The sequence below is a fragment of the Sarcophilus harrisii genome, chromosome 4 (assembly GCF_902635505.1).
Source record: "Sarcophilus harrisii chromosome 4, mSarHar1.11, whole genome shotgun sequence".
Classification (NCBI taxonomy): Eukaryota; Metazoa; Chordata; class Mammalia; order Dasyuromorphia; family Dasyuridae; genus Sarcophilus; species Sarcophilus harrisii.
The window spans coordinates 93,302,202-93,315,241 of NC_045429.1; the positions used below are offsets into that span (position 1 = coordinate 93,302,202).

Here is a 13,040-nt window from a genome sequence, read left to right on the forward strand (position 1 = left end):
TTTTACCTCTACTCTGTATGTATCATTCTGCTTTAAATGTGTTTCTTGTAAACAACATATTGTAGGATTCTGGCTTTTAATCCAGTCTGCTATCTACTTTCATTTTATGGGAAAGTTCATCCCATTCCCATATAACATTACTAACTCTGAATTTCCTGCCATCTTATTTTCCCCAAGTTATATTTTTCTCTTTCTCCCTTTCCCTCCTCACCAATGTTTTGCTTTTGACTACCACCTCTCTCAATCTGTCCTCTCCTTTTACAATTCCTCCCCCTTTTCTTATCTCTTTCCCCTTCTATTTTTGTTCTCCCTTCTATTATTTTCCTTTTCCCTTTCTCCTTCTATTTCTCTATAGGACAAGACAAGTTTCTATATTAAACTAAATATGTTTAATATTCTCTCTTTTGAGCCAGATCTGATGAGAGTGGTGTTCATACAATGCTCATCCCTCTCACTTCTTTCCCTCAATTGTAAATAGGTCTTTTTTGCCTTTTCATGTGATATAACATACCCCATTTTACTTACCCTTTGCTCTTTTTCCCCAGTACAATCCCTTTTCCACTCATAGCTTCTTTTTTATATTATCACAATAAAGTCCAATTATACCTATACCCTCTAAGTATAACCCTAATGAATATATAGTTCTGAAGAGTTAAACATATCATCTTCCCAATATAAGCATATAAACATTTTAACCTTTAAAAAACACATATTTTTCCTTCTCTTTTTACCTTTTTATGCTTCTCTAGTTCTGTATTTAAAATTAAAATTTTCTGTTTAGCTCTGGTAGTTTCATCAAAAATAAGTGAAAATCAATGTTGGAAAAATTACCCATGTATATGCTTTGCAAATAAATAGATTATTAAAAAAAAAAAAGGATCAAGACCCCCTAATATTTTATTTAAATTGATTATCTGAAATAAAAGGAAAATTAAGAGCCAAAAAAAAAAAAAAAAAAAGAAATTTAAAAAAGTGAAAATCCCCTATTTCATTGAATGTCCATTTTTTTCCTCTGAAAAATAATGCTTAATTTTGCCAGATAGTTGATTCTTGACTGCGGTCCAAATTCCTTTGCCCTCCAGAATATCATATTCCAGGCCTTTCAATCCTTTAAAGTGGAAGCTGCTAGGTTCTAGGTAATCCTGATTGTGGCTCCTCAATATTTGAATTGTTTCTTTCTAGTAGCTTGCAGTATTTTCTCCTTGATCTAATAATTCTGGAATTTAGCTACAATATTCCTTGGAGTTTTTATTTTTGGGTCTCTTTCAGGAAGTGATTAGTAGATTCTTTCATATTCTGGTTCTAGGACATCAAGGAAGTTTTCCTTGATAATTTCTTGAAATATGTTGTCTACCTGTGAGAACTGAGTGTGGATCACAACATAGTATTTTCATTCTGTTGTTTGTTGTTGAAACAAAAATTTTGTTTTCTTTCTCCTTTTTTTTTCCCCCTTTTTGATCTGATTTTTCTTGTGCAGCATATTTGTGGAAATATATATAGAAGAATCGCACATGTTTAATATATATTAGATTACTTGGGAAGGGGTGGGGGAAAGAAAAGGAAAAAAATTAAAAACACAAGGTTTTGTAAGGGTGAATGTTGAAAATTATCCTTGTATGTATTTTGAAAATAAAAAGCTTTTAATTAAAAAAAAAAAAAAAAAACATGTTTTCTAGGCTTTTTTTCATCGTAGTTTTCAGGGAATCCAATAATTCTTAGATTGTCTCTCATGGATCTAGGATATGGGAAAGGGGGAAAGGTGATAAAAGATAGGGCATATTGGGGGAGGGAGTTGCTATTGACATAGCACAACACTTTTGAAGAGCGATAGTGTGAAAAGAAAGAGAATAGAATAAATAAGAAATAAAAATAATAATTGTAAAAAGAATTTTTAAGTAAGTTTCTGTGATATGGCCTCATTTCTCAAACACAGAAGGAACTGAGTTACAATTGATAAATGATCAAAAGATATAATCTATGCCTAAATGGCTATAAATTCATGCATATCCTTTGACCTAACAATACCACTACTAGGCATGAATCTCAAAAGAGATTAAAAAAAAAAAGAAAAAGGACCAAGATGTATAAAAATATTTGTAGCAACTCTCTTCTCAGGGCAAAAAACTAGAAATTAAGGGAATGTCCATCAGTTGAAGAATGGTTGAATAAATTGTGGTATGTCACTGTCATGGAATACTATTGTTCTATGGGAAATAATGAGCAAGATGCTTTCAGACAAAAAACCCAGAAAGTCCTCCATGAACTCAAGCAAAGTGAAATGTGCTATATACAAAATAATAACAATGTTTTGGGATGATCAGTTGAAAATGACTTTGCTATTCTCAACAGTACAATGATCTATAACTACTCTGAAGGACTTAAGATGAAAAATTCTATCTATACCCAGAGAAGAAACTGATTGTGTCTGAACACAGATTGAAGCATTATCTCTCACTCTTTATTTTTCATGAGGGTCTTTTTTTTCCTAATTAGAGTGGGAGATCTGTTTTCTTTTACAACATGACTTTTATGGAAATGTTCTACATAATTTCACATATGGTTTCTTAATGGGAGTTGGGGATGGAGGGAGACAATTTAGAATTCAAAAGTTTTAAAAACAAATGTAAAAAATATTGTTTAAATGTAATTGGGAGAAAATATTAAATAATGAAACAGATCTCGTTATCTTTCCCTCTAAACCGACCTTTCTTCTGAATTTCCTGTTTACTATCAAGGTACTACCATCCTTCTAGTGATCCAAGTTTGCAAATATATTGTTATAGTTACATCTACAAGCATCTTTGACTCTCTTCTCTCACTACATATATTCAATCAATTACCAAATCTTCATCAAGAATATTCCTCACATTCTATCCTCTCCATTCACACCCTATTTCAGATGTTGATCTCTTCTCATCTGGATTACTGCAACAGATTTCTAACCAGATTCCTTCCTCAAAGCTTTTCCCCATTCCAATCCACACAACTATCCAAGTGACTTTCCTACAGTTCAGGGTTATGTCATGATCTCTCCAAGCTGCCAAATAAACTTTAATGGCTTTATTTTACTTCTAGGATCAAATATAAATTCCTGTTTGGCATTTAAAGCTCTTCAAAACCTGGCTCCCCTTCAAACTTTTCTAGTCTTTTAACATATTGATCTCCTCTCCATAATCAATGGTCTGGCCTTTCTTAGTCTTCATACAGCTTACTTCCTAATATACACTGCTTCATCTCTTATCTTTGCATTGCCTGTCTCCCACACCTACATTGTTCTTCCTTCTAACTTTTATTTTGGGGAACCCTGGTTTCAGTTGAGACAGCTTAAGTATTACCTCTTCCAGGAGATCTTTCCTAGTCCCTCCAGCTCCTAATGAGTTCCCCATTAAGGTTTCCTTTCATCTACTCTACATATTATGTGTACCTATTTATGTATATGTTGACTCTCCCATTAGAATTTAAATGAATAATTAGGAGAGTTGGTTTTTATTATAGCAAAGTAATCAAGGTAATTCTCAATCATGAATTGGAAAAATGGGTAAATGGATATTAATAAAATAGAAAAACTGAATATAGCAACATTTCACAAGATTTATTAATAGCATTTTTGTTTTAATATTTTACAGTTATAAACATGATTCTGAATAACAAAATATATGTTTCAAAGCCCATTCAAACATAGGGACTTTAGGAATTTAGAATATAAATATGTACAAAAAATTTACACATTTGACTTAAAAAGTTTTGACCAATGTAGTCCTGGGTTTAGAGGGGTGGAAGCAAAGATTAAAATAATGAATATGAAGATGAAACCTGTCTTAGGGAGGTCATATGAAATAGTAAATTACTATGTTGATACTTTAAGGCACAATAAATGATGCTACTTTTAAGCAAAAAATAAAGCATGCATAAATATTTAGATTTTTGAATATTTTTGGAGGTGAAATTACAGTACAAAGATTTTATTAAAAATATCATGTTGAGGCTTAGAAAAAAATGCAACTCAAATGCAAGAAAGCCAATTCAATTTGGCACATAATGAAAATAACATGTAATCATGTAATGACTAAGGTATGATGGCAGAAGCTCATTAGAAATTTCTGATTAATAAAACAATTATCAAATAGATGCATTATACCAAACAGCCAATTTCTGCTAGGCAAGTAATGTGCTATACCAGTATTTAAAAGGAAAAGAGGCAAAGTGCTTGTGTTGTTTAAAAGAATTACTTTCCAGGAACTGTTCGATGTCATGAAAATGGTATCTTCAACCCAACACAGAATCACAAATTATCCACATTTCTTGTACAGTTCAAAGATAATTATCTTTTACATGAGATCCTACAAGTAAAAATGTTCCTGTGCCTAAGCATCTCATGGGCTTCAGTTTCCATGCAACTATAAATTCTTCTTTTAAATCCATAATGAAACAACTGTGCCATCTGTGAAAAGTCCTACCTTTGATTCCTTAGGTTCTTTCAGTAGCAGGCTGAGATTCTGGCATCGGGATGTGATTTTTAATTAGGTATAACAGAACTACTAAAAAAGAAAGAAAATGTACTCCCTATTATGATGTAGATTTGAATATTTGATGAAAAACTGGTTTTCTTCAGTTAACTAAAACTCTTTGAAGAAACAAAGACTCATTTGGCATTTGAGTCAATGCCAAATTGACTCTCTAAGACAAGAAAATGAGACCTAATATTAATTATAAACATTAATGATTTAAAGATTTGAACATATAGTCCTATAGCCATCAAGAGAAAGTGGAAGATTATGAAAAACCAAAATAAGGGGTCCTATAAATATATGCACAAAAGTATTCTATATTTTCTTACTTAGATGAAAATTCAGACATTACCTTCATTCATAAGATCCTATAAACAGTAAATAAGCACACACCTTTAAAAAAGCAAATATAACAGAAAATTCATTCCTACCACTTACCTAAACACTGACCCTTTTAGTAGGGTTAGGAAGAAATCGATAGAGTTTAACAAAGTAGGCGTATAAAATACATATATTTTGGTAATCATCTTTATAGCTAGGGAAAATTAGGATTACTATACTCCTGAGTATTTTATTTTAAAAAATGATGCAAGAGCTTGAGAAGAATAGTTACAATTTAAATTTAAATCACTAGAGCTATGTTCTCATTACCAATCCTCTTAAAAGACATATTTCCTCTTATTTTCAGGTTTTCACAAACTCTTTTTAGCTGAAAATATATACAAACACATTTCATCAACTGTTGATATTTTCCACCTTTAGGGAACCACTAAAAAAGCTAATTTTGAACTACTGAGCTTTGATTAATAGCTAGTATCAAAACCTCAAATTCCTAGCACCATAAAGCAAAATAATTCTATCGGAGACTAAAGGCGTGATGACCACAAGTTTGGTCTTGGATTCCTTACTTCACTTTGTCATAAATATTTGGGGATTTTGTTTACAAAATTCCAAGAAGTCACAATTAATTAAGTGCTTATTTAATAAAGTATCTTTGATGTGCTTGCTGTTTTAACATAAGGGAGAAAATTGTCAAGTGGCTTTGTGGGTATCACATACATACATTTATTTCTTTTAAAATAAAGATTCCATAATACTTAACATGTAAAACATATTCTTCAGGTATATGTTTTTAATGCTAACTTTTCTCCTATATTAACAAAGGGACTAATCAAATTTTCTTTTTCTTTCTTTGATAGTCACAAAATAATATATACATACATATGAGTTTATACCCACTCAATATTATTAGGTGAAAGTTCCTCTGTGCAAAGAGCAGAAGATGGAATCTGGAATTTACAATCATATTTTGGTTCATCGGTTCTTATTAGTTTATATTTTTCTTCATCCTTACTATTTTGTTTAGATATTTCCTTGGGTTTTAACAAATAAAGTTGTTCTTCAGATTCAAAATCCAAGAGAAGTGATTTGGCTAGAGATTGTATCTCCCTGAAGTCAACATCAGATATTCTATCATCATGGGCACTTGTTGAATCCGAAAGTGATGTAAACAGACTGAAGTTATCATTAAAATGTTTGGCCAAGATACAAATATTTTCAACACAATTCTTGAGCAGAATAACATCACTGGAGGATCCTAATCCTATACAGGGAGGAGAAAAAAAAACAAAACTAATCAACTTTTAAGTTTTCTAGGCATTTCTAATTTTTGCAACTTAGTAATTTTCTTTTAGATCAAATATAAGCTAAGTACCTTAAGGCATTTAAAACTGATAAGAAGGAATAGTCCTTGTTATTAGTTTTATAAGTTAGCAAGGAATTATTTATTAAATATTATTTACTAGTTAGCAAGAACTATTCCTTGTTAACTAGTAAATCTTTATCTCTGCAATAGTCACTCCATAGTCACCTTTAATTATGTGGACTTTTATTAACTGAATAAAAATGATTAGGTGTTATAACTAATAACCAGACTTAGTAGATATCACTCCTGCACTTCAAAGTGGAGATAACACTTGAGTTGAACACGAAATGAAGAAAAAGATTCTGGAAGGCAGCAAGGAGGACAGAGTACATTGAGGGACAACTTGAATAAACACAGATGAGAGGTGTCAAGCTAACAACAGATCTAGTAGCCTAGTCTGACTGGAAAGCTGACCATGTGAAGGGGAATGATGGCAAATAAAGCTGGGAATATAGTTGAAAGTCATATCATGGAGGGCTTTAATATCAAACTCAAATGGAAATTAGGTCACTAAACTGTACCTAAGGAACCCTGCAGGCACATACTGACTTAGAAAACTAGATACTAGTTTATTTACATTTTATTTTTATTTATTTTGCTAAATATTTCCCAATTGTAATATGTAATCTGGTTCTGCTGGCAGTTGGCAATATTATGGATGGCATGAAGACCCGAGTTCTGAGAGGAGGAAGCATCTCTGTTCCAGACATCAGGAAATCATCGAAGATTTCCAAGCAGAGGAGTGACAACATATTTGTGCATTAAGGAAAATTACTAGAGAGGAAACAGACTAGAGTCAGGAAAATCAATTAGAACATTATGATAGACCAAAAAAGTCTAAACTGGTGTGACAAGGGAAATAGAGGTAGAAATATTAGTGATAACATCAATAAAAATAGGGAAGCTGAGAGGAAGGACAGTTGGTTCTCTAAGAGATAAATATAACTTTGGAATATTTTGAATTTGAAGTACTGATGGGACATCTAGGGAGACATGCCTAGTTAATAGTTATATGATTACATATATATGTTTTAAATTCATCTGCAAAAAAATTAAATTTGAATTTATGAAGTTTATGGTATCTTAAAGGGAGAAACTGTGGAGAAGGGAGAATTTTGGGGGAAGTCCAATAAGTGAAGGAGGCTTATAAACCATAGAAGACAAAAAGGAAAATCAAATGGACAGGAGAAAAGCAAGAGAGTAGTGTCACAGAAGTCAAGGGAGAAGAAAAAAACACAGGAAAATCAGTTGTCAAGAGCATTCCATGCTGCTAAAAAGTCAGGCAGGAAGACAACTAGAAAAAAAAATTCAATCCAAAACTAACAGATTTAGCATTTTAAAAATCTGCTAGTGATCTTTAGAAACAATTTTAGTAAAATGGTAGAATTAAAAAGCCAGAGTGTAATTAGTTGAGGAAAGATTGCAAAGTAAAGAAATGAAGTTCACACTTTCCTCTATTTTTTCAGGAGTGAATTATAAAACAAAGCTTAAAGATACTGAAGAGTTAAAGTCAGATTTTTTTTTTTTTTTGAGGATAAAGGAGATTGAGTAACAGGTGTTAAATAAATTAAATGTCTGTTGAAGTGGAAATGGCTATCAATTATTATTATGTCAATTACGTCAGTAACTATACTTGAAGTTAAAGCTGATGAAGAAAAGAGTCAACTACTATTAGAAGTACTAATGAAAGTGGAAGACAAGTGTGCTTACAATAAGATGATTTAATAAAACAATGAATCTCATTTGGAGTAAATACCTTTTAATGTAGAAATAACAATTTGACTAATTTGTTCTAAGCAATGCTTCAACTTCAAGAATTCTGTAGCAAAATTGATTAGCTTCTCCGCACCTTGGTATACCGATTCCTCTTCTTTAACTTGAGCTCTAAAACCCTTCTGCATTTACAAAGCAAAGTTTATTTAAAATGTGCAGTATCATCACAAAGCAGTAAATTTATCAAAATGACTTTCAATGGCTATAATCTTATTACTACGTTAAGGACTTTTGAAATAAAATTTTTACAACAATTTTTTTAATGTTAAGAAATATCAAGATAAAATTGTAAAGTTATGCTTCAAATGAAAGAATTCTGTGAATACATCTAGCCATTCTGGAGAGCAATTTGGAACTATGCTCAAAAAGTTATCAAACTGTACATACCCTTTGATCCAGCAGTGGGCTTATATCAATACTGAGCTTATATCCCAAAGAGATCTTAAAGAAGGGAAAGGGACCTGTATGTGCACGAATGTTTATGGCAGCCCTCTTTGTAGTGGTCAGAATCTGGAAACTGAGTGGATGCCCATCAATTGGAGAATGGCTGAATAAATTGTGGTATATGAATATTATGGAATATTATTGCTCTGTAAGAAATGACCAGCAGGATGATTTCAGAAAGGCCTGGAGAAACTTACATTAACTAATGCTGAGTGAAATGAGCAGGACCAGGAGATCATTATATACTTCAACAACAATACTATATGATAATCAATTCTGATGGACGTGGCCCTCTTCAACAATAAGATGAACCAAATCAGTTCCAATAGAGCAGTAATGAATTGAATGAGCTAAAAAACTCTGGGAAATGAGTGTGAATCACTACATAGAATTTCCAATCCCTCTATTTTTGTCCACCTGCATTTTTTATTTTCTTCACAGGTTAATTGTACACTATTTCAAAGTCCAATTCTTCTTGTGCAGAAAAATAACTGTATGGACATGTATACATATATTGTATTTAACATATACTTTAACATATTTAACATGTTTTGGTCTACCTGCCATCTGGGGGAGGGGGCGAGGAAGGGAAAAATTGGCACAAAAGTTTTGCAATTGTTAATGCTGAAAAATTATCCATGCATATATCTTGTAAATAAAAAACTATAATAATTTTTTTTAAAAAGCAAATGAAAGAATTCCTTCTTAAAATTTAAATTAAATCCTTTTACATTATTCTAACAAAAAAAGTTGTTTTAAATGAAAAAATGGAGAAGGGATAGTGGCAGAATGCAGAGGTAGTGGTAGGATAAGTTTGTTATCTGACCTGGCAAGGAAAATCTTTATTATTACTAGATGACCCTTGTCTGATACCTATTAAACCAATCTGAATGACTTGAGGTCTTATGATCTTCATAAAAATGTAATATGTGACAGGTCAATTTAATATAAACTTTCTATGTACATTTACCAAGAAAGACAATATGGGAGTTGAGAAAGCACCTTAAAGATCATCTAATCCAACTCCATCATTTGACAGAGAAGGAAGCAGAGACCCAGAGAAAATTAAGTAACTATTATTATCTCCAATTTAAAGATGAAGAAACTGAGGCAGATAGAGGTGAAGTGACTTGCCCAGGGGACTCAAGTCTTCCCGACATCGATCCCACTGTTCTATCCACTGTACTACCTGCTATTTAGCAAGAGGAGAAATGACAGATTCTTGAAGTATGAAGAACTACTATAGATATAGCTATTTACTCTCATACCCAAGAATAATTCCAATAAATGAGTTCAAATGGAAAATAAATTTATTTAACTATATGATCAGAGTTAGATTTACATTTTCAGAATCATAGGGCAAAGGCTCTTGCTTCCATGTCAAGAACTACTCTGATCTGTGTCCATAATAAAGACCAAAAGGTTTTTCTCTTTCCAAGATGTACCCAGGATACATAACATTTCTATCCTAACTGCTAGCAATCCTATTTTCACCACTGCTTTTGCATTCTATGGCTTTAAAAAATAGCCATTTCTATTAAATCCTGTATTTTCCTAGAGTGCTTTCAAGAGATTAAATAGTATATATCATACATATTTACAATATGTATAAATACTATATATAATTCTTAAACACATATCCTCATGGCATCTATAAGTTAATATGTATGTATTCTTTAAAATATCAAATGCCCATCTATAATTTCCTTATCATTACATCATTCCACAATCATTTCCATTTTTGCTTATGACATGGAAAAAAATTTAACACTTTTCCTAGTTCACTTATGTCCTCTCTCTATATTTTTGTTATTATCTATGTATGCATACACACACACACACACACACACACATCACATATCTATGTTATTCACAATTTTCTTTTTTTATCCAATGATTTAAAAAAGCTAATAACTACTAATGGTAATAAAGAAATAATTAAATGAATTTATAAATCTTTTCTTTGTGTGTAGAGAAATAAATAGAGGAAAAGAGTATTTATTATGCTCAAAGAGGGAAACTAGTTTAGCAAGTTTTCCTTAGGATTCAGCCAATATAATCAAATGAGGATGAAAATGATGAATCAAATTGAAATGAGGATTAAAATAAAAATAAATTAATTAATTATGGAAATGACTTTGTAGATTAAAAGCACTTTATATGGGTATATAAATTATACTATTCAATTGTACTTTATATCAATTATTCAGGTAGGAAAGCATCATGATAAAATAGAAAGAAGATGGGATTAGGAACCAAAAGGATCAAGATGACATTCATCTCTCCATGAATGGAGGTGTGTCACTTAAAATCCCTGAGATTCCATTTCCCTGTTTAAAACTAAAACAATTTAAATCTGCATTATTAATTTGTTGTGAAACTCAAATTCTTTGGTGTTCAGACATATAGTAAGTGCCTAGTGAATGCTTACTGATTGAAACACTGTTCACAGGTAGGAAATTATTATCTTTGGCTGATAACACTTTTAGATTCATGCTACATATTTAGAACTGTTGAACAGAAATAATTTGGGAAGATTAAAAAACTAAGCTGCAATTAAAAAAGAAAATCAAATGAAATGAATTATAGTATTTAAGGAGAAGATATTAGGTATCTCATACCTTTTTCCAATCAGCAATGGTATTTTCAAAGAATCTGGTCAATGCCATAGCATTAGTTTTCATCTTTTCTAGAACCTATAAAGGAATTATATTATTTAGACAGAATTAATGAGAACTACACAATCCCAGATTCTTTACCTGAAAGGAGATAACATTGGTATAATAAAAATAAACAAAACAAAACCCTCTAGCCAGGAGATTAGGACATCTTGGTTCTAGTCCTAGCTCTAAAACACTGTGGGATCTTACATACAGCACCTCTTTACTTACTTACATACACCACTTTTTCCTGGCCTCAGATATGTAAATTCATAAAAATAATAGGTTAGGCTAAATCAGTGATATCAAACTATAACAAAAAGGAATCCTTGTGGGCTGCATATTGTATTGGAAAATCACAAAATAACATTGTTTTGTACTGTATTTTTACATATTTTGGTAAATATATATATATATATATATGTTTTTTTTTGAGGCAACTGGGGTTAAATGACTTGCCCAGGGTCACACAACTAGGAAGTGTTAAGTGTCTGAGACCAGATTTGAACTCAGATTCTCCTGACTTCAGGGCTGGTGCTCTATCCACTGTACCACCTAGCTGCCCCCTGTCAATTATATTTTAACCTGGTTTTCCCTCTACTCAGACAGCAGGCCAAGAGTTTGCACCTCTGGACTAGCTAGATCATCTCCAAAGTCCTTTCCAGCTCTAAAACTCTATTATTTTAACATCTTATTATAGATTATCTAGTTAAGCTCCTGCCTCCAAACATAAAACTTAAAGAAGGCAAGAAAGATACATGACAAATAGGACCAATAGTGTTACAACTGACTACTGCTGCAATCCAAATCATTGTATAATGAAAATACTTGAAATTCCCAATAAATGGGCCACTCATTCTGAATCATATGCAATGTGATGCTTTGTTGATTTAATAGTTCTAGGACAGGGTGTCATACTGAGATGCAGACCATCCTTTGATGCAGACCACAACTCCTCCAAGTATTCTTTCTCCGTTTATACAATTCTTTTCTACATTTGTCACTAAATCTTCCATAAAGGATTCACTTAAAAAACTGGGTACCATCTTCTGGGTCTTTAATATCTTGGAGGTTTTGGTTTTAAGTAGTCAAATTTTAACTTAAAAGTATGTCAACTTGTGTCCTTTATTAATTAATTGAAAAATAGTCAAAACTGGAAATCCTAATACAAAGTGACAAATTTGAATTCCTAATCATCAATAAGACTTGATGGAATGTGATTCCTGACTGGAATATGGGTAGAAGGGTCTGCCTTATTTAAAAAGGAAAAAACAAATAAAGAAGATAAGTCAGAAAAACAATATATAGTAAGCAATTACACTCTTCTGAGAAAATTCACTAACAGGAAAAGGAAATATGCTGAAAATAGGTAGAGGAAAAAAACAAAAGTGATACAGTTGTGTGAGTATACATGTGAAGAACAGGGTATTTCAAAAGTATTAATTCAATTTATGACTGTGGCTTTTAAGGACACCCTACATAACAGTGATGAATGATTTCAGTTAAGCAAATATTTGTTGAAGCTATTTTGGAGATAAGAATGACCACACCATCTTATGAAACAAATGGAGAAAAAAAGGTATCATCTTCTTTCACAAACTCTCCCTTTTTTCAAACTTCCCTGTCACTGTTGAGAAAACCATCATTCTTCCAGTCACTAAAGTTTACAACCTACATGTCATCCCCAAGTCTTCACTCTCTACTTCCCATATCCAAACCAATGCCATGTCCAGTCAATTCTACCTTTGTAACATCTCTCAGATATGCTCACTTCTCTCTTCTGACACTGCCACCCCAATGCCTGGCACACAGTCAGCATTTACTAAATTTTTCTTGATTTGATAATGTATGAGAGATATAGTCTAGATTCTTTAGAAAGACTCCAGAAAGTTCAGGAAAAAGGATCAGTTCGACTTTGTGGAAAAAATTCTGCAGGGGAAGTCAACCAAG

General features: G+C 32.0%; 1 protein-coding gene across 1 annotated transcript in view; it reads right to left on the bottom strand.

Moving 5' to 3' along the window:
* Window positions 1-3,581: 3,581 nt before the first annotated feature.
* Window positions 3,582-13,040, bottom strand: part of KIF14 (kinesin family member 14) — a 59,368-nt gene continuing 49,909 nt past the window's right edge. Inside the window, exons 29-31 of the mRNA XM_023501858.2 lie at window positions 11,052-11,126; window positions 7,970-8,108; window positions 3,582-6,111 (exon numbers count right to left, since the gene is read on the bottom strand). Coding sequence (XP_023357626.1) covers window positions 5,738-6,111; window positions 7,970-8,108; window positions 11,052-11,126 — 588 coding nt within the window. The 3' untranslated portion in view covers window positions 3,582-5,737. The remainder of the gene's footprint in view (window positions 6,112-7,969; window positions 8,109-11,051; window positions 11,127-13,040) is intronic.